General features: G+C 38.5%; 1 protein-coding gene across 2 annotated transcripts in view; it reads left to right on the plus strand.

Annotated features, from left to right (window-relative positions):
* ADRA1A (adrenoceptor alpha 1A) overlaps nucleotides 1–11731 on the plus strand; it is a 33519-nt gene extending 21788 nt beyond the window's left edge. For both annotated transcript variants that reach the window (XM_039354171.1, XM_039354172.1), the window contains exon 3: nucleotides 8197–11731. In XM_039354171.1, the coding sequence (XP_039210105.1) occupies nucleotides 8197–8714 (518 nt within the window). In that variant the 3' untranslated portion in view covers nucleotides 8715–11731. The remainder of the gene's footprint in view (nucleotides 1–8196) is intronic.
* The last annotated feature ends 10014 nt before the right edge of the window (nucleotides 11732–21745 follow it).

A 21745-nucleotide genomic window follows, 5' to 3' on the forward strand; every position in this document is an offset into this window, starting at 1 on the left:
CATTTCACTTTGTGAAATCAGGAAGCATCGACTTTTTGATGCCTAATTACTGCTTTGAAGTTGACACCTGATCACCAACTGATCCCTTGGGCCAGATCCAAGTGTTTGAAGAGTATAATTTTTCAGAGGTCAGAATGCCTGCATATTGGCTCATTACAATAGGGATAAAGGGCCTCAGTTCCTGGAAGACCAAATATCTGGCAAGGTGTTATTGTATTAAAGAAGTCAGGCCATCTGTTGGCCCACCAACAGGGAAAATGAATATGATATTGTGTTTCCTCAAAGCAGATTCTGCCAACTCATAGAAATCCCATTAGGATATGCCCCAAATGATTTGTGTCATTTATTTTACATTGCATTTTTAAAATTCACATTCATCTGCCTTTTCTAACCAAGGATTTTCTGCACTCTGAAGGACAGAACTAGTTCATCATTCCCCCTTTCTGAGTTTACAAATGCTCAATTGCCAGATTACACAATCCACAGGAATCAAATTGTAAACTTTCTCAGGATTATTTCACTCCTAAACTGCAGAATGTGGGGGCAGAGGCAATTAACATCCTGAAATGTTCCCCCTAGGAAAATCCAAAATATCTCTGCGCATAGAAAAGCAGCACCTATTTCTGTCTAGGATGATCTGACGGTTTTCATTATTGTTTTTAAGTAATCCATCAAGACAACATTTGTTGTTGAGTGAAACTATATTCTTGCTTTCCATGCTTGAGGAGTTGTTCATTTGTTTTTATGGAACCATCTGTAGTTTGGAGCTTTCTCCCCATCTGTCTAATCAAAAGTTACATTTTATTCTGTAGATTTCTGCTAGAAATAAGAACATTGATATCTATGGAGATTCTCAGTCATCCAGGTCATGACTGACTCAAAGGTGCTTTTAGAAAAGGCAACTGGTCTTCTTTGTTTTTCCTTGAAGATATTTAGTTTCTTATCCAAGAAGCTTCATCAGTTCTGGGAGGATGGTCAGGGAGATGGAAGGCTTGGTTCTGACAGGAATCCTGTCAGAATTAAGCCTTCCATCTTCCCCACCCAAAACCGATGAAGCTTCTTGGATGAGAGCTGAAATGTCTCCAAGGAAAATCAAAGAAAACCCAGTTGCCTTTTGAAAAAGCACCTTTGAGACAAGAACATTGATCCAATTATTGAAAGGAGGCTGTCAAGCCTTTTTGAACATATCAGAACATATCAGAAATTATCCCCTAGGACAGTGGTGGCGAACCTATGGCACGCGTGCCAGAGGCGGCACTCAGAGCCCTCTCTGTGGGCACCCGCGCCATGCCCTGGAGATGGTAACCGTCCTCTTCAACCAGCCACCCACTAATTCGCCAAGGTCCCACGTGGCTGGATGCATCCCAGCACCCATGCGCTTGCTGGCCTCTGTGTGCGGGGGCCGATGGTGCCAGGCCCCTGCCTCGCCCTGCAACAATGGCATCCCCGCCCTGCCTCACGTCACCCCACAGGACCAGCCTCCTGCCCACCGCCCCACCTGCCAGAGACTCCCTGGATCTCCCCCAACCCTGCCCGGCCCCCACAGGTGTCCCTCCCCAGAAGCAACATCGAGTTGGCCACGCCCACCCAGTTGCCATGACCACTAGCCACACCCACACAGCAGGTCACACCCACACAGCAGCCACACCCACCCGGCACACGGCGATACATAAGTGGATTTTGGGTTGAAGTTTGGGCACTCAGTTTCTAAAAGGTTCGCCATCACTGCCCTAGGAGAAAATGATTCATTGATTCACAAAATGGCTATTGTGGTAAGCATTGCTAGTCTTAAAAGACCCATTTTTAAGAAGACAACTTATTGAGTTTCCTCCCAACCACTCTCTGTATCCTGTTTTTCCAAAATTGCTCAACTGTCCAACTTTACCTTCCTTTCTTAGGGGGTAATGCTAGTCAAATAGCAGATAACCCCCCCTCCCATTGTTTTTAATCTTATTTTCTAAGGGTGCCCCATGTGACATCTAACCATATTTCATAAAGGGATGACAACATTGGAGGTTTGTGGTTCATTTTGTGATAGGCCTGTTTCTCCTTTATTTTTTTTATAAAGTATCAATTTTTAAAACTAAAGCAGAACAACAGACTGTACTGAATGTTCTTGATAACTTTGTAGTAATTTTTTGAAACTGGGTTTGATTTGATGCATGGATTTGGAATGTTTCTCTAATGTTCAGGAGAAGTTCTTTTCTTATTGAACAATATGATAATTAAAGTTTCTGGATATCAACATCAAAATCCAATCATGAAGTGCTAGCTTATATGCATTACATTTAAAAAAAATCCGAGGTTCACATGGGACATCGTCAATGCAGGTAATATTTAAAAAACTTTGAACTCTAGAGGTATTTCAGTAAAGAATATTTATGCTTTATTTTTCCACATACTCAATATTCTGTCTAAATGGCAGAATATTTGCAAAATCTATCTAGCAATCAGAGTGTACAGTGCTGAAAAAAATTACTAATAACTTAATATTGGCAGATAGCCATATCTTAAGAATTATTTTAATTCAATGATTAATAATATTAAGTAATACCTATTGAAGGATAATAATAATAATAATAATAATAATAATAATAATAATAATAATAATAATAATAATAAAGTTGGAAGGATACACTAGGAGTTATGTGTATCTCAGTTCTGAGATTCAATCTGAAAATGAAGGTGATTCAAAATGCTGAATCAAATATTTTTACATTGAATTAGACAATTTGGATGAGAGTCTATGTGTGTAGAAATAACTACATTCCAAAATGTTTTGGAAATATAAATCTTTCAATTGGAATGTCCAAATGAAATTGAATTAATGTTCTGAATTGATTTAAATCAGTTATCTTTGGTCTGATTATTCACACAGGACTTCTGAATAAGAGACTGTAAACTAAGTTTATAGTTTAGAATAAGAGAAAACCATCTGGCATATTAATCAAAATGTATCAGGAAAGGCCAAGAAAGTGGAACCGGTATAGAAACTAAAGTGGAACTGGTATAGAAACTAAACAGATTGTTAAAAAGGAAAATATTGATTGGATGAACCTTCTCAAATATAATCCAGTTATGACACTTAAACAGCTGATCATCTGAAATAAGCAAATTCCATCTTTTCCTGATTGTGTTTGTAACCTCCAGGTTACAATAATACCTATTTCTTGTTGATAATGGTGACAATGGCTTCTGGAACAAACCCTAATAAAATCAAATGTCACCTCTAGATGAGATGGGCAGCATAGAAATCTAATAAATAAAATGACACACATATGTGCTAACTTCATAATACAATTACCATAATCCTACACATACATGTTGACACAGTATGCAAGTCAGGGCATTGATGTGACAGTATGAGCCCACATATGTCACTACTGACATATCTTAATATACTTAATATTATATATTAATATATTTAGACACAAGACATACTGTCTTATGTCTAAGTATATTTACCCATGTAGTATGGCTGTATTACTATTATCCTCATCTTTTCTACTAGCTTCTCTTATTGGTATCATTATGATTATTACTTTTTTGTTGTTTTGTACACACACTGAGAGCTTATGTGCCGGAGACAAATTCCTTGTGTGTCTAATCACACCTGGCTAAATAAAGTATTCTATTTTATTTAAAGACATTCAAGGATGGTGGGAGTTTTAGTCCATAGCACATGAAAGATCCCACTTTGGAAAATGCTGCAATAATTCCATAGCACATGAAAGATCCCACTTTGGAAAATGCGGCAATAATCTTATTTTACAAGATGCAAATTATCCAAAGTGCACTCTCTCTTTTTCAAAGATGTAATCAGAATGTTTGATACACCTGTTAGCTTACTCTTTACTTACATGAAGATAGAATGGCACTGTTATTAAGAGAGGGGGGTGACAGATTGCTAATTTTGTGTTAAGAACAAGCTGAAACCATTTTTCTGATGGGAGTTACTTTACCTCTACATATCTTTCCTACCCACCACCCACCACTGCTAGAGAATTTGAAAGACGGGCTTGGCTCTGTGCCATTTTGCTTTCCACATTATAATTACTTCTTTCAGTGTCGGAGTTAAAAGCTGCCCTTGAGCACTCAATGCAAACTCAGGCAGAAACGAAGATAATATAACAGTATTTTAAAAGTTTTTGGGGAGAGGGATAAATTCAGCATGGCGAAGACGATATTTGCTTAGGCAAAGACCCAAGTTTTGCTCTCAGCATTCAGGCTAAAAAGTTTCAAGATTGCATGGCTAATAAACATTCCCCTAATATCTTGATGTTGACCTGAATGAGTTCATGCAAAGTGCTATTTTTCTATTGCATTTCTAGTTTCTAATACTACATACTTGGTTTCTCTCTCTCTCTCTCTCTCTCTGATATACCCACACATACTTGTCACATATGCCATTGAGTGCACCATCTCATGTAAACCTATAATTGTAGGAGATGACCAGGATGAGCCGAGGGAAGAGTCAAACGCATCATAAACGATGAGTCCTTGAGCACCCACAAGAAATTTAAGTCTGGCCCACTTTGAATGCTTTTATGCCCATCCATTTTTCTTGACTGTTAGTAGGTCAGATTTTTGTAGAGAGCTTAAGACTGTAATAAATCTTTATACTCATTTGAACTGCCTGAATCTCCTGATTACCCTGGCACTTGACAATAATATGCTTTGGAATTAGTCATCCTCATGCATTAACCATGCTATGTGACAATTGCTGGATTAATGCAATATACTTGGTTACTGAATTAGCACATTTTTCTACGTTTACAAACATTAAATCATGAATTAACTGAACAGTTTGTGCTCACACACCATTACTAAGCCACAAAAAAACTTACCAAGGTTAAAATTAAGCCTAAAGGCAGCCACTGGGCCTTTGATCCATTTAAGCATATCATTAAACCATGAATGGTCATGGTGAACCATCCCAATTGTGATTTTGCTATTTTATAATAGCATATTTCTGTTCTAGTCTTGTTTTAATAGAGTTGTTAAAGAGATCGCCTGAAGACTTTTGCATAAAGATGGGTAAGAAACCTTGGACAGATACACAACAAAATAAATAACTTGTGGGATTTGAAAAAATAAATAAAAAAAACTTATTCTGATGCAAAATATAACATCCAGTTGATGACTCCAAGACAGCAGGGGATTAATTCTCCAAACTATCTTCATTGATTTCCCATCTGTTTCTGGATCCTATTAAGAATGATAATTTTACTCTTTAAATCCCTAATTCAGCCACCTGAGCTGTTCCAGATGTTGCCGAATAGCAACTCCCTAAATCCCACTGTCTCTTACCAAATTCTTGAAATATTACCTCTTGGCCTTTTTAATAAAGGAAAGCAATCCAGCATTTTAAGACCTAGATGAAATTAATTCACCACGTTTCTGTTTATTTTGGCAGGCTACCAGCAACCAATTTCTATGAGTTTCATAGAAAGAAACTGATTAAGACGTCCAGTTTGTACAGCATAGAATGGAAAGATGAAAATAGGTTTGCAGATGTTCCTTAGAGTCTTTTTAAAAGGGGGCTGAAATTAGGAATGATTATTAAATTCCATTAGAACTCTCTGAAGTGTCCTATACTGTATGCTGATTTAAACTTGAAGCATTTGGGAATGTCATCGTACAATGCTGAAATTTACCATTAATGCTCAAACTGAATAGTCAATTAAACTGCATGGAAACAATAGCCTTTTAAAAAGCTGCCTTACCGAATGCCTCTTAACTTTGTATTTAGTTTAATTATTATAAGCGTTAACCACTTTTCTTGCAGAAACAACTGTAAATAGTTATTATCTCAGTTTCTGAATCTCTTTACCTTTAACAAGTTCAGACTATCTGGCCTCTCTAAAACCTGGCCTTTCTGTTTTTCCCATCTTCCTTTCTATTCACTTTAAGCTAATGAAAGGTCTAATAATTCAGCTATTGATTTCAATATCAGACCTGTGCATTTGAGATATGAGGAGACATTAAAGCTCAGTGTTAAGCAAAATAATTATAGCGCTAGATCTATCTGGCCATTACTGCTGTGCTCTGCAAATATATCGGTCTGCTTGTATATTATGTTTGATAAATGTTATTCTACGTCTACTACTTAGGACACATCTAGTTTGAATGATCCAAAAGGCCATTTTAACATCTTTTCTTCCAGTCCGAAATATTTGCTTCACCTGAATAGCCTCAGTAACAAAATTCTGGTTGGTACCAATCATTTACTGCAGGACAAGTTAAGATGTGGGGATTAGTACCTATGTTTCTCTTCACACCAGTGTCTCAACATAAGCAATCTTAGCCAGGTTGATTGATAGTGCCACGCCCTTCATGTTCCCCTCCCACTAGCAACCCAATGGATCACCTGCAAAGCTTGATCCTCCATCACTGTCATCCCAGTCTCACAGATCAGATGTTGGAAATGATTCATGCAATTGGGCAGCAGTTCAGAAGCACAACCTGTCTGTAAGCCGATAAGCAGGTCATGTACTGTTCATCTAAAATTACTTCCAGCCAATTTAGCTTCTTTTGAACTCATATTCACGTTCTCCTTCCAAGTCTCTTGGAAGTTCTTCTGATAGGTGTGCTGATACACCACACAGGAAAGGTAGCACCGGGTAGATTTTAAAGGAAACGTGATCCTCTGAAATAAAACCTGTCTCTACAACACAATTCCATGCAGGTTTGCTCAGAATTGACTCCCATAAATCCAAGGGCTTATTACTAATAAAGAAGAATATTTGTAGCTCAGGCTTGAAATGAGGGATCCTTGGTGCTCTCTGAGCCTAGTTGTTTTCTGGCAGATGTTTCATTACCTAAACTAGGTAATATATCATAAGTGCTAGCACTAGCACTGATGATGTTACCTAGTTGGGGTAATGAAACGTCTGCCAGAAAACAACCAGGCTCAGAGAGCACCAAGGGCTTATTATCAAGTAGTATTTTTTTTTTGTCTAAGACTTCTATAGGATGCTTTGGCTGTCTGAAGTAGAATGATGTTTGCTTTGTAATACTTGTAGTGTGTAATGAACATGATTCAGGTATAGCGAGGTTCTGTAGCCAAAATTTGCAGTGAAAATGGTTTCTACTTCACTTGGATTAAGCTTAATTATGTGCAACAATGACATAATGATAATGGGACTGGAGGCTAAAACATATAAGAAATGGTTGCTGGAATTGAGCATGTGTAGTCTAATGAAGAAAAGGACTAAGGGGGACATGATAGCAGTGTTCCAATATCTCAGGGGCTGCCCCAAAGAAGAGGGAGTCAAGCTATTCTCTAAAGCACTTGAAGGCAGGACAAGAAGCAAAGGATGGAAACTAATCAAGGAGAGAAGCAACCTAGAACTAAGGAGAAATTTCCTGACAGTTAATCAGTGGAACAACCTGCCTCCAGAAGCAGTGAATGCTCCAACATTGGAGGTTTTTAAAAAGAGACTGGACAGCCATTTGTCTGAAATGGTATAGGGTTTCCTGCCTGAGCAGGGGGTTGGACTAGATGACCTCTAAGGCCCTTCCAACTTTAGTAATAGTAGTAGTAGTAGTATCAGTATCAGTATCTACATCTAGTTCCCTACTCCTAGGTAATCTCATTAAATAAGGCTATGTGTATTTTGCTTCTATGTATAGGCCATTATACAGATCATTGGTAATGCAACTAAATAGAATGAAATGGAATAAAATTCAGACAGAATTAAGCCTATCGATTGTATCAATTTCAATCTTTCAACCTCTCCTGGCAAAATAAATAGGGACTTAAAACATTTAGCTGGATTTTTTTTTATGTTATGTTCTGAAATATTTTTCCCAATTCCAATAGAAGAGAATATCTGTAGCTCGAGGATGAACTGTGGAGCCCTTAGTGGCCTCTGAGTTTGATTGTTTTCTTGAAGATATTTCACTACCCAACTAAGAAACATCATCACTACACACTACTCACCTAGATAAGACACAGCGTATACTAATGATATTACATTGTCAGGTAATGAAATGTTGGCAACCAAACAACCAAGCTCAGAAAGCACCAAAGACTCCACATACATTTTTTTTTTTGCCCAGAATGATGACTCATAATGGCTCACAATTAGAAATTTTGAAAAAAAAATTCACTTTGATTTCTTACCCCTTGATCCTCTAAAGTTGCTTATAAATCCATTAATATTCTTTGTTTTGCTTTTCTTTCCATTTCAGGTTCTTTCTTTCCTAACAGCAAGCCCTCCGAAACCATTTTTAAAATTGCCTTTTGGCTTGGCTATCTAAACAGCTGCATCAACCCCATCATTTACCCTTGTTCGAGTCAAGAGTTTAAAAAAGCATTCCAAAATGTCCTGAGAGCCCAGTGTCTCCGCAGGAAGTATTCCTCCAACAAATACTCCTTGAGCTTCACTCTCAATCACCCAAGCAACCACATTGCTGAAGCTCCCAAAGATATCGTACGTATACCTGTTGGCTCTGGAGAACACTTCTATAAAATTTCCAAATCGGATGGCGTGTGTGAATGGAAACTTGTTTCAGCCATGCAAAGCATGTCAACCAAGAGCAGTGCTCTGAAAGAGAGGTCCAGCTGTTCTAGGGCCAAAGTGAAAAGCAAAGGTTTCCTGAGAGAGTGCTGCTGTGCAAACACATCAGGAGAAAACCCAAAGGACCAGCAAATACCCACCATTAAAATACATACTGTCTCCATCAGTGAAAATGGAGAAGATGTTTGAGGACCTTCCGCCATTTTGGTGGGAGTTCTCCAGTTTTACAGTGTGTTTTCGTGTTGGCGGTTTGATCACAAAAGGTCCGCATTTTCAGTGGGTCACAACAGGAAGGTCAATAAAGTTCAAATCAGGTCAAACTCTGTAGAGATGGAAACCATGGAAAGACTTCCATCCAAGGCGATTGCCGTCCCATTGGATTCTATGGGAAGTAGAACTGGTGTCCCTTGGGACTGGACTCCTTCAAGTTATTCAGATTTGATTTCTTACTCTTTTAAAGGTTTTGTTGTATCTTGCTATTTTAATTCAAATTATCTAGCCCTTCTTTTTGTAATGATCAGTGGCGTAAAAACATTCTTGCAATATATCCCACAATAGACAACCATTAATATATGTTCCAGCTTTCATTGCAAGTGCTTTTTTTAATTGTCAGCTTTTTTATTGCAGAATAACTCTGCATTGTGAAGATAAATTTGACAAGGCTGCAGTGTAAGCTAATAGAGAAATTTGAGAGGGAGGGATATGACATGAAGGTTTTTAACTTGACCCTCACCTTTTTATTAATGCAATGATTGTGGTCCTGTGAAATTGTGAGTAGCATAAAGACTCAATTGACGCAATGGGAGCTTATATCTAAGCCATGACTTGAATTTTTACTTTTTAAAGTTTGAATATAACTGTCTTTCCCCAACAGGCCTAGCTATACTGCTGAGTTTTATTGACTTAAGGCCAATTTAATTTATGCCTTCCCATCAAGAATGCTGAGAATTATAATGCATTTTGAGCGTTCAAAATTGTCTTTCTCTACCTTAGACTTAATAGAGTAACTTTGGGAAAAGAGGATTGTTATTAAATTTGTTAATATTTGTGGTATAGTAGGGCACAGAGCTTTCTTTCAATTGACTTTAGCTAGATTAAATTGCTTTCCTTGAGATTACCAAACCATACATCAATCCTCTACAAATTAAATGAAATCACTGATCTGCCAGTTACTTATTTTCTATCAGATATTTTCCTCATGAGTATACTATTAAAAAAGGAATGCAGTACTTTCTTGTTAATCCAGAATATTTGAATTTGGTTTATAGTCCTAAAGACCTGAGCCAACCAGGAAATCATGGCAATGCAAAGTTCTGAATGTTTTCCATTTATGAATGGATCCCAGTACAATAAAACCTGATTGTCTTCTACTAGTTTCAGCACTGAAAAATTATCCTCATTCATAAAGAGTTGTATAGAAAATTCCTCAACACTCAGATTAATGAGAAATCCTCAATTTATGTGAAACTCTTGGCAGGCTCATGTGTTTATATTTCATACGTTGTCTCCTAGAAAATCAAGTGATGAGCGAACAGGTAATGGGGCCATTAGAAATTAAAACAAAGTGGATTGGATCTAGGCAAATGTAGTAACAAAGTACATTCAGAAGCCACGCAGGGGTGTCTTGGCTTCAGCTTAAAGTGTTGCTTAAACCCAGCCATGGTTTAGGGAAAGGTATGGGCCTAATCACATAAATTCATAAAAAGGGGATTTATTTTAACCATTACTAACTTGGGAGCCACAGGTTTTGATGGGAAGAAAGAAAAAATAACATGGCAATTCTCACCAGCACTTTAAAACAATAATATATAGATCATTAAAACAGAGTTCATCTATACCATTCCAGACAAGTGGCTGTCCAGTCTTTTTTCAAAAGCCTCCAGTGATGGAGCACCCACAACTTCTAAAGTCAAGCAGTTCCACTGGTTAATTGTTCTCACTGTCAGGAAGTTTCTCCTTAGTCCTACGTTGCTTTTCTCCTTGATTAGGATTTCTGGATTATTAGAACTTTAGGACAGTATCATTAAGTGACACGGGGTTGGGAAATGCAATCTAAACTATTCCGAATCCAGAATATTCCATATTCACATATACATTCAGTTGCCAGGATTATTCATGGAAAAATAAAGTATAGATAAATTGTCCCATGTGTGTTATCTGGGAACATGCAAGACCAAGGCTTTTGTGTCCATTTAAAGGCCTATTATTTGGGATTGCTAAATCATTATTATTTTTTTCTGGTGACATCAATTTATTATTAATTAATGTTAATCCAAGTTCTAAAGAAGTCAAAGAATGTTCACATTTCTCAGCAATTTTCTGTTGCTATAGTGTCAAAGGATTACACAGAATAAATTACCCAAAATAATCACAAGTATAATAGAAATTAGCCTACTGTTCTTTTTTGCTACAGCCCCACACTTCCCTTCTGCTGTAGGATATACGCCAATTCTCAAGAGGAGATTAAATGGTACAATTTTTTAAAAAAGGAGACGTCCTATCCATCAGAAGTATCAAATAAAAAGGAAGTTCATATATTAAGTGTCTCTCTGGAAGTAGCTATTGTAGAAATTTCCCAGGACCAAACTGGAATTGACTGAGTGGTAATGTTCACATGGGATGTTTACCCTTGGAATGTTACATTCTTTTTTTTAGTTTTTTTTATTTTTCATTTAATTTTCCTGCACGGTTCTTCTGTTTATACTGATGTCCTGAGAATCAAGAAAAAAATACTTAGAATGTGGATTAAAAAACCGCTGCTTTCTTTTGGATCCTAGATTTTCCATTTTATTTTATTTTATTTTTTCCACTCAGGTCATTACAGAATTGCCTGGTGCTACTATTTTCATGCTGGAAAGATTTAGTATAGAATCTTCTTACTGTACACATTTTTTCTTGCTTGCCTGCAGTGCTAATTTGCTAGCAAGTGAGGTGGAAATGCTTCTAGACTTTATAAGACAGAAAAGCAAAATGATGGCTGTAGGTATGGCTATAGCCTATGCGCCCTTACCTCTGCTTGCAAACATTTAGTAAAAAAGGAGTCACTGCAGATTTTACTCCACTAATTAGTGCCGACTATAGGAGGTGGTGCTCATTTCCATTTCAAGGACATTGAGGCAGCATTGTCCAAAGACAATTTCCATGGTCATGTGGTCAGCATTACTATAGGTCAGGGATAGGCAACCTTGGCTCTTTTATGACTCCTGAACTTCAACTCCCAGAATTCCTGAGCCAGCATGGCTGGCTCAGGAATTCTGGGAGTTGAAGTCCACGAGTCATAAAAGAGCCAAGGTTGCCTATCCCTGCTATAGGTTGAGGTGCATGGAACACTGCTATCTTCCCACCAAAGTGGTACCTATTTACCTACTTGCACTTGCATGCTTTGGAACTTCTAGCATGGCAGGAGCTCGGGCGGAGGACAGGCGCTCACCCCGTCGTGTGGTACTCAAGTCTGGACTGCCGGCTATCCAGCCGAAAAGCTCAGCATCATAACAGATAATCTAAAATGCCGATTTCTGTCCAGAATCTAAATTGGGAACCAGAGTCTACCATTATTGTTTTTAAATTGTCGTGTGGCTGTGTATGTAACACTTAGTGCACTGGAAATAGAAATGGATCTCTACTCAAAATGCTGAACAACTGTAATTTTTTTTTCCTGGCTTGCATTTTCATGATGGAAACTACTATGTTGTGGGCACAGTAAAAAAAAAATGTGAGAAACTTCAGTGCGTGTCTCAGAACTATTTATTTTGGAGGAGTCATGATGTAATGATAGAGTACATTTTCTCATGGAGAAATTCTTTGCTTTAAGCCTCATACGTAAGATTGGAAAGAAACTTTGGATTGGTGGAGCTAATGCTATGCTAGATGGACCAATAAGTTTATTTATTTATTTATCTATGAGACTTATATGCCGCTTTAAGTGCAAGCACTCTCTAAGCGGTGTACACCAGTAAGCAATGTATATATATATATTTAAATTGCCCCCAACAATCTGGGTCCTCATTTTACCTACTCCAGAAGGATGGAAGGCTGAGTCAACCTTGAGCCGGTGAGATCTGAACCGCTGACCTGCTGAACACAGTCAGCTAAAGTGGCCTGCAGTACTGCACTCTAACTGCTGCGCCACCTCGGCTCCTAGTTGGTGCACTATATGCTTATTTCCATGCACCATCATCTGAAGATGGAATATACATTATTGTACTTAAGAGAAATCTTCTAATAATGTTTACCATTAGTCATTCTGATAGGGTTCAATGGGATCTAAGATCAAATAACCAGAGGAGAATGAGAAAATATATCTGGCTAGCACATCTATGTAGAAAAATGTCTAGATGATGATAGTCCAATGTGATTTGTTAGTATCTCTGTATAACTGTCTAGTGGTCATCCAAATTTTTGCAACATAGGTATGGCAGCCCTAACATACTGTATGTGGTTCTCTTTGTTCATGTCGGATTAAATCAGGAGTGAAAAACCCATAGTCTCCAAATGTTACTGGATGACAATTCTTTGTGACCACTATTGAAGGCTATTATTAGCTGTAGCTCCACTACATCTGGAAGGAAACATTACAGAATGAAAGGAAATCACCTATCAACTATCTCAAATTCTGGGAATCCTCAAAAAGAAGAAAATAGTTCACACAAAATAGGTAGACCTTTTTTGGATAACATAACTGTAGCAAACAGAGAGGCAGCTTGTGCAGGGGTCTTCAAACTTGGCCCTTTTATGACTTGTGGACTTCAACTCCCAGAATTCCTCAGCCAGCATGCCTGGCTGAGGAATTATGAGAGTTGGAGTCCACAAGTCATAAAACGGCCAAGTTTGAAGACCCCTGGCTTAGTGTATGCCTGAAACCTTGCATGAAAAAGGGTTAAAATTCCACCTTTGGCATCTCCAGATTGGTCTGGAAACATTTCTACCAGAAATCCTGAAAAGCTATTGCCTGTCAATATAGTGGCCAATCCAGTATGAGTCCATTTGCTGTGCCTTTCCCATGTATAAATCAGCTTATTTATTTTTATACCATGGAATCTCTTGCAGCTCTCTGGCTTTATTTAGCATGTCTACAATATTTTTAGTGTTCAGAAACACTATCATGCAGATCTTGTTTTGACCTTGCAGAAACTGTTTTTCATTAGGGACTGAAAGTCAGTGAGGTTCAGTCCATTTCCAGTGGTTGAAGGATCTCATGATTAAATATTGAAAATTAAATTAAACAAACCTGCAAAAATAACGCCATTAGGGCGGGGGGGGGTGGAAGATCAAAATTTGCCACTCGCAACTCAAACACGCTTCTTCCAAGGTGGATTTTTCTAAAAGCAAAAATAAAGTATGAATTAGTTTCTTTTCAAGTTCTTTCAAGTCACACCCAGGATAATGTGGAGCTGGGAATTTTAATAACACATTCTGAGATCAAAGCAGTTGCTTGGGTATGCAATACAGGAAGTCTTCGCCTTGCAACAGCACTGAAAAAACTGGTCCTCACATTTAACAACTGTTGCAGCATCCCCATGGTCACATGATCAAAATTCAGATAGTTGGCAATTGGCCTGTATTTACAATGGTTGAAACATCCTGGGATCACATGATCACTGTTTGCAATCTTCCCAGCTGTGTTCTGACATGCCAAGTCAATGGGGGAAGTTTGATTTGCTTAACGACTGCCTGATTCATTAACAGTGAATCACTTAACAACCCCAGCAAAAAAAAGGTCATAAAATTTATTTAACAATAAAACTTCTGACTGTACTTATTCAGCACTCAGATTCACATAGCTGCCTATCTCACCCAAAACAACTCCCTTTTGCAGTGATCAGGTGAATATTGAAAAAAAAAGAAAACTGGACACAAATTCAGTGACCCACACTGGATCTCAGCACATTACTCTGTTTGAACAACCCATATGCTCTTAAAGGTAATACACGTTTATGTAATCTTCGTGAATGATACACTTGCAAAATTACATTATCCACATAGTTCAATGCAGAAAAATCTAAAAAGGTTGCCAAGATTGTAGATGAGAAAAACAAGCTCCTAACATTGTTTGCAAAAACTCTTTCTGGGTGATTACAATGTAAGTTCCTAAATAAATTATAGAATATCATTGCAGCATAATAGCCAAAAGAAAAAAGAAAACCTCAAGTTGAAGCACAGAGACTCTGGATTATAAATAAATAAATTTAAGTAGCAGAGAGTAGTTCTGGATGTAAAGATAATATATAACTTGAAGGTTCGGTATACTGCAGCTTCATATGTCTTTCTGGGAGATGCAGCCCCAGGAGCTGAGATTGCAGCTCTCTTGACACAGCCAAGAAATTGCAGATAAATTCAAGAGCTTGTAGTAATCAGCCAGGCTACTCTGTTCAGTAGACAAACACTAGGTAAAAACCCTACATTTGATAACTATATCTTCACTTAAGGTCACCCCCTGAGACTCTCCATCTGCAGCTCACCTACAACGTGTGATGAGAACAATTATAAAATAGATCAGGCATTATCATATTACAATACAGACACCCTCAAGTTCAACTCATGGTGACTACATGGATGGGTTTGTATAGATTTATTGGCAGTACTATGGAAATGTTTTGCTGTTGCCTTTGCCAGTGTATTTTTTCCCCTCTCTCAATCTAGCCAGCAACCCAATCATTTCCTGTTAGTCTCTTATCTTGGGGTGAGCAGAGCTGGTCCTGATGCCACCACCAGTAGATTTTACTCTATTAGCTGAATTGAATTAATCTGACTCAATTTTAATTAGGTTTTCATGCACATTAAATGAAGTCAAATTACTTTTTTTAGTCTAAAGGTAAAGGTTATTCCTGTCCAGTCATATCCGACTCTTGGAGGCAGTGTCATCTCCGTTTCCTAGCAGAGGGAGCCAGCATTGTCTGAAGATGCTTTCTCGGTCATGTGGCCAGCATGGCTATAGGTCAGTGATGGCGAACCTTTTAGAGACCGAGTGCCCAAACTGCAACCCAAAACCCACTTATATATCATCAGGTGCCGGGAGGGCATGGCCCATTGGGTGGATGTGGCTAATTGGGTGGGCATGGCCCATTGGGTGGGCATGGCTTCGGTGGTAATGGCAGACTGGGTGGGACTAAAAAGTTCAATCAATCAATTCCAACGTTGCGAGATCTTTTTTTTCCCTCGAGAAATTGAAATTGATTGACTGAACCTTTTTTTTTTTTTTGCACACGGCGGCGGAGGCCTAAAGCGAAAAGGTTTTATAGAACCAGCTGAAGGCCTAGTGTGCACGTGCCCACAGAGAGGGCTCTGCATGCCACGTGGCATGCGTGCCATAGGTTTGCCACCACAGCTATAGGTCAAGGTGCATGGAACGGTATTACCTTCCCACTGAAGTGGTACTTATTTATCTCCTTGCTTTCAAATTGCTAGGTAGGTAGGAGCTGTGGCAAGAACATGATGATGTGGCGCTTGGGTCTCAAACTGCCAACCTTTTGCTCAGGAAGCCCAACTGTTAGGTCACTGCATCTCCCCCTTTTTTAACCTACACTACTGAATTTTCAGATTGTACATAAAAAGACCAGTGCACACTTAAGTTAAATTTCTGCAAGAAGCAGAGTATACTTGCTGGCAAATCAGAAGAGACAATAATAAAATTCATGCCTTAGAAGTTGCTTCATTTTTAGGTTACTTGGGATAGCAATAGCTAGTCCACCCTGTTCCCAGAAAAACTTGACTACAGTCAAGCTGTTAAGTTAGCTCTTTGAAAAGAGATAGGTAAGCAATGGTAGATCAATATGAAAATGTGCTTTGAATGCAGAAAACCTCAATTTCCAGGTTTAGATATGTGGTGTCTTCTATTGTCTCAGAATTCTGGAGGTGCTATTAAGCAGAATAAGGAAAAAGATGAGAACATTCTTTTGGGAGGCAACAATCCCCACAACTATTTAAGCAAGCCACATATAGACATCTGCTTCTGAATCTATTTTGATTGATGATTATGTGCCTGCAAGTTAATGTCAACTCTTAGCCATAATATAGATCTATTTTCTCCAGGAGAATCTGTCTTCAACCTGGTCCAGTAAGAGGCATCTAATGGCAAGCTTTGGCAATCAACCATTTGCATTCATACCTGCAAAACGTGTTCCTTGCTTCAGTCTCCCTGTAGGGAAGAACAGCCTGTAAATGGCTCTGTTCCTGGGCTTTATGCAGCGAACAAAGTATGCTAATCAAATTGATAGACATCTGGATCAATGTTTACACAAAACTATTTCAGGGACTTTGTGAGGGAGAGAAAAAAAAAGTCCAAATTACTCAGCTGTCCATTAAATTAAAGAGCCACCTCTCGTCCTGTTCTAAAAGTTACTATCTGATTGAAGAATAAGAAACAGCTCAGTAATTTTCTATTTTCCAGATGTAAAATGGGGAGGGTAATTATTTACAATAAGAAGAGATCCCAGGAGGAAACAATGCCAAGCCCTTTCCACACTACTGCCAGGATATCCACATAGATGTGTCCACATAGTCTTCAGGAGTTGAGTTCAAGACAAGGAAAGCTTTCTTTTCATGATAAACAGGAACCATCGAACAGATGATGATTATTAAAAGGCTAAAATGGGAGAAAAGAAACATACCTTACTGGATAATCCAGTTAGAAAAAGAAACTTTACAAATTGATAGACCACAGAATAAGAGAGTTGGAAAGGGACCTTAGAGGTCTTTTAGTCCAACCCCATTTGAGCAGAAGACCCTATAGCATTTCAGACAAATGATTGTCCAGTCTCTTTTTGAAAGCCTCCAGTGATGGAGCACCCACAACTTCTGAAGGCAAATTGTTTCATTGGTTGATTGCTCTCACCGTTAGGAAATTTCTCCTTCATTCTAGGTTGCTTCTCTCCTTGGTTATTTCACCCATTGTTTCTCATCTTGCCTTTAGGTAATTTGGAAAATAGTTTGACCCCCTTGTTTTTGGAAAGAGCCCCATAAATATTGGAATACTGCTAGTGAAAAGGCCTTCTTTTCACTAGATTAGACAAACTCAATTCCTGCCACCATTCTTCATATGTTTTAGCCTCCAACCCACTAATCATTCTTGTTGCTTTTCTCTGCACTCTTTCCAGAGTCTCAACGTCTTTTTTATAGTGACCAGAACTGGATGCAGTATTCCAAGTGTGGTCTTACTAAGATTTGGTCTAAATCTTCCTCTACCTCTTGCCTAGCCATACTTTTCCAGCCTAGAAAAAACTTCCTAGAGGAATTCTCCAGTGAAGCTTTGTTTTGGACTTAATGAAAGCATACGAAGTCAGAAAGATTGTACAATGAAATGGGCCACATAAATAGGTGCAAGAATGCCACACTCCTGCCATGATAATTTGTTTCCAATGTGTTGTTCTCACAGTATCCCATAGTTTTTTTCTTCCTCTGAAATGAATGCATATATACTTGAACATATTTTTTAAGGAAATATAGGATGACATCGCATTCCCCTAAGAAACTGTGCTAAGAATCTGTATTTGTAAGTTTTGCGTTAGAGCCAAAAGGAACAAAGTTCATCTCCATTTCTTGGCCAAATGTTTTCATAAGAACCAACAATAAGTTCTTAGAGAAGGACAACATGGCTTCCATTTGAGATTTCTGATAGCCTTTTGTGACCCAATCAGCAATTTTAGCAAATAACCAGAAGAATAATCCTGCCCTTTCGAACTTTCCAAACACCAAGTTTTGTGAGTTGAGTATCTTTAGAATAAACACTCTATAAATTCAACTCAACCATCTATCCTTACGGAAGGTCACCTCTAATTTCAGAGCATTGCTTATAATTATTTGCAGTTTGCAAAAACTAACAGAACAAGTTTTTTTTTCCCCAGGGATATGGTTTCAAGAGAGTCTTCTGGAAGCCTTGAACATTGCCTGGAGTCCTTACCACATCATTATAACTTGCGATATGGTCAAATTCATCAATTATGAAATAGGGGAGAAATAATCTTCTCCACTGTATTCAATTTAATTTCAGTTGAAGAGTAAATCAACAATAGATTCATCCTTATCCTGTCCTGTCCTAGTTTGCTTTCTTGCAACTTCTGTACTCTGGTTTCTGGCATGCACTCCAAAGCCCATATGGAATTTCAGTCATGTAAGCAACATGACATCTTTGTCCAATATAACTTGTATTTTTCCATTGGACTACTAGATGTACTTGTGACAAGATGGATTCCTAGTTCAGTCCCTCCTACCTTGCTACTTTCTTCTTCTCTTCCCATGGAATGAAAATATCTCTTCTTGTTTTGTGTAAGCTATGATTTGATCAAATCCTCCAAAAATAGCTTATGCACACAAATCAAGACCAAAAATTGGAATCTGAGTGTTATTTCCAAACTACCGTGGCTGAAGTGCAATTTCCTGTAATGATTGAAAGGGCAAATTGACTTTTTCTCTCAAGCCAGAGAGAAAAGAAATTAAAAATAATCGTTTAGGAGCACACTCATTCCAAGGTGCTTAAACTGTCAAACTACAATATTATACCACACCTGAAGCAACCTACCACAAAAGTAATATAGGCCCAAAGATATTTCCTTGCATTTTCAATAATAAATACTAAAACTCTGAGATACATGATGTACTAACAGGGAAATCAGTAATTTGTAACTACCCTTTTCAAAAAAGTTTTTCAAAAAAGACAGAAACAATTAATCAATGGAACAACTTGCCTCCAGAAGTTGTGGATGTTCCAATACTGGAAGTTTTTAAGAAGAGATTGGACAACCATTTGTCTGAAATGGTATAGGGTTTCCTGCCTGAGCAGGGGGTTGGACTAGAAGACCTCCAAGGTCCCTTCCAACTCTGTTATTCTATTCTATTCTATTCTATTCTATTCTATTCTAATTCTTTCAGATGGTCTAAACCAGTGGTTCTCAACCTTTTTAATGCCGTGACCCCCAACTTGTCGTAAGTCGAGGACTACTCAACTGGTGCAGCACCGTTTGCAGAATGGGACTTTTGGCGGGCTCAGCAGGGCAGAGACAGCCTGGACAATTCCTATTGGCTTTTGAAAGCCAATAGAATTAGACTCTATTCAAGAGAGTCTATTCTATTGGCTTTCAAAAGCCAATAGAATAAAAGGGAGTAGCACAGCTAAGGAAAAGGGGAAAAAAATGGCGGACTGCGTTGTTTGCGACCCCCGTGAAATGGTCGTTCGACCCCAAATGGGGTCCCGACCCACAGGTTGAGAACCACTGGTCTAAACCTAAAAAGACAAATCACTCTACTGGTGGCTCGTGCTAATTTTTATCTTTGTTTCGAAGTCATTCCATGCTATTTTTGTGGGGGGAGGGTGGGGTTTACAAAAATACTCTTTTCATGAAAGTCTATTTCAATATATATTATTAAACCTATTATTCCCAACAATATATATTTCTGAATGCATTTTTTCTTGAAACGTATGATTAAAATGCATTTCGATAGTATTAGGGAATGAGAATTACATTGCTTCATTTGCACGTTTTGTTTGCATCATCCAGCACTTACAAAGTCTGGGAGAGGCTTGGCTGGGAATAATGGAAAGTACCTTTATACAAATGAAGGCAAAATATATGTGACCCAGAATAATGATGTGAAATTAAATTAGGGTCAGGACCAGAATCTTTTGGATTCATGCTGGAGTCTATTTTCAGGGAATTTCTCTACCGAATAGGTATAAATACAGTCCAAAGTACATATTGTAGTAGAGAAATTCCTTGAAGATGGACTGCACATGAGTCCGAAAGCTTGGAAGAGTAATCTCTGGTCCCGGTGTCCGACTCAAATTTGATTCAGTACCTTATTAAGCCAAGTCATGTCATCTTCTTGCATCGATGAGATGCATCTAATTCAGATTTCAGATTCAAAGAATCTTGCTGAAGCCATCAAAACCACCTAACGTTGCATGGATGAATGAATGGATTTGATAGATGGCTGGGTGGATTTATAGTGTGTATACCACTAGGAGTGCATCATACATATACACAGCCTTCCCCTTCTAGCCCAGACACATTAACTAAATAGAACTTCCCCCTCAGCACAAGCATCTTAAGTAACTTATTAGCAAAAAGAACGCAAAGGCAAAGTCCTAGACATTGGCTGAATATTTTTGCATGCATTGGGACCACTACACCCAGAGATTTCCAAATGTAATTAATTCACCATGATTTAATTACATTTGGAGTCGCCCGCAAGGCTGCATTGCAAATGCTTTGTGCTGGAAGAGAAGAAGGAACTATTGCTGGAGAACAGATAGTGATATAAAATATCCAAGATGCACAAAGACATAGGCAAAACTAATCTGCCACATGCTCTCCCCTCCCCCCCCCCTTTTTTTTTTTTTTTGCTGACACTTTGCAGTAAAATCAATGACTAAATGTATGGTTCATTGTAAACAAAGAAGACTAATGCCATTTCCAATTTGACATAGACAGGGAGATTTCCGCAGGAAATATTCCCTTTTCTTTCTCCACCCTCTGTACTGGAATCTAAAACTAGAGATGAGAGAGTTGGCATTTCCTTTTCTTATAGGATGCTCCCTTATCTTGAGTTGCATTGTTGCTCCATTTAACTCCATTGGATGTAAATGGATGTGAAAACGAGACAGAATCATTTTACATGCTGATGAGAGTACTCAGCATTCTGTTGATATGTGTAGTTTTGAATATTTTCTGGGTTTTTAAAAGCATCTCTCCCCTTCTCCCTCTCTCTCTCCCCCCTTCTCCCTTTTCCCCTCTCCCCCCCCTCCTTCCCTCTCTCTCTTTCCCTCTCTCCCTCCCCTTCTCTTTCCCTCCCTTCCTCCCTCTCCCCATCTTTTCTCTCTCCCCCTCTCCCTCTCTCCCTCTTCTTCTCTCTTCCCTTCCCCATCTTTTTCCTTTCCCCATCTCTCTCTCCCTCTCTCCCTCTCTCCCTCTCCTTCTCTCCCTCTTTCCCTCTTTCCCCCTCTCCCTCCTGCAAAAAGAAAATCAACTTCCTATTAATGCAATATAGAACAAACTAGTGTGGAGCTATTAAACCAACAGACCAAAGAAAACACCAAGTGTCAAAATGGCAAAATACTTCCAACTAATACTTGATCTGGAAAGAAGCACTGTTTGTCATCCTCCCCCCCCCCCATGTTCTTAAATACATCTAACAAGAATATCCATATTTTTAATCTGTTAAATGCTGGAGCAAATGAAACCCAGGTTTTCTGACTGCAAATGCAGAGAGATGTGCTCATTTGGCTCAGA

This window comes from Crotalus tigris, unplaced genomic scaffold, assembly GCF_016545835.1.
Source record: "Crotalus tigris isolate CLP2741 ecotype Arizona unplaced genomic scaffold, ASM1654583v1 scf7180000018549.3470463, whole genome shotgun sequence".
In the NCBI taxonomy this organism is placed as follows: domain Eukaryota; kingdom Metazoa; phylum Chordata; class Lepidosauria; order Squamata; family Viperidae; genus Crotalus; species Crotalus tigris.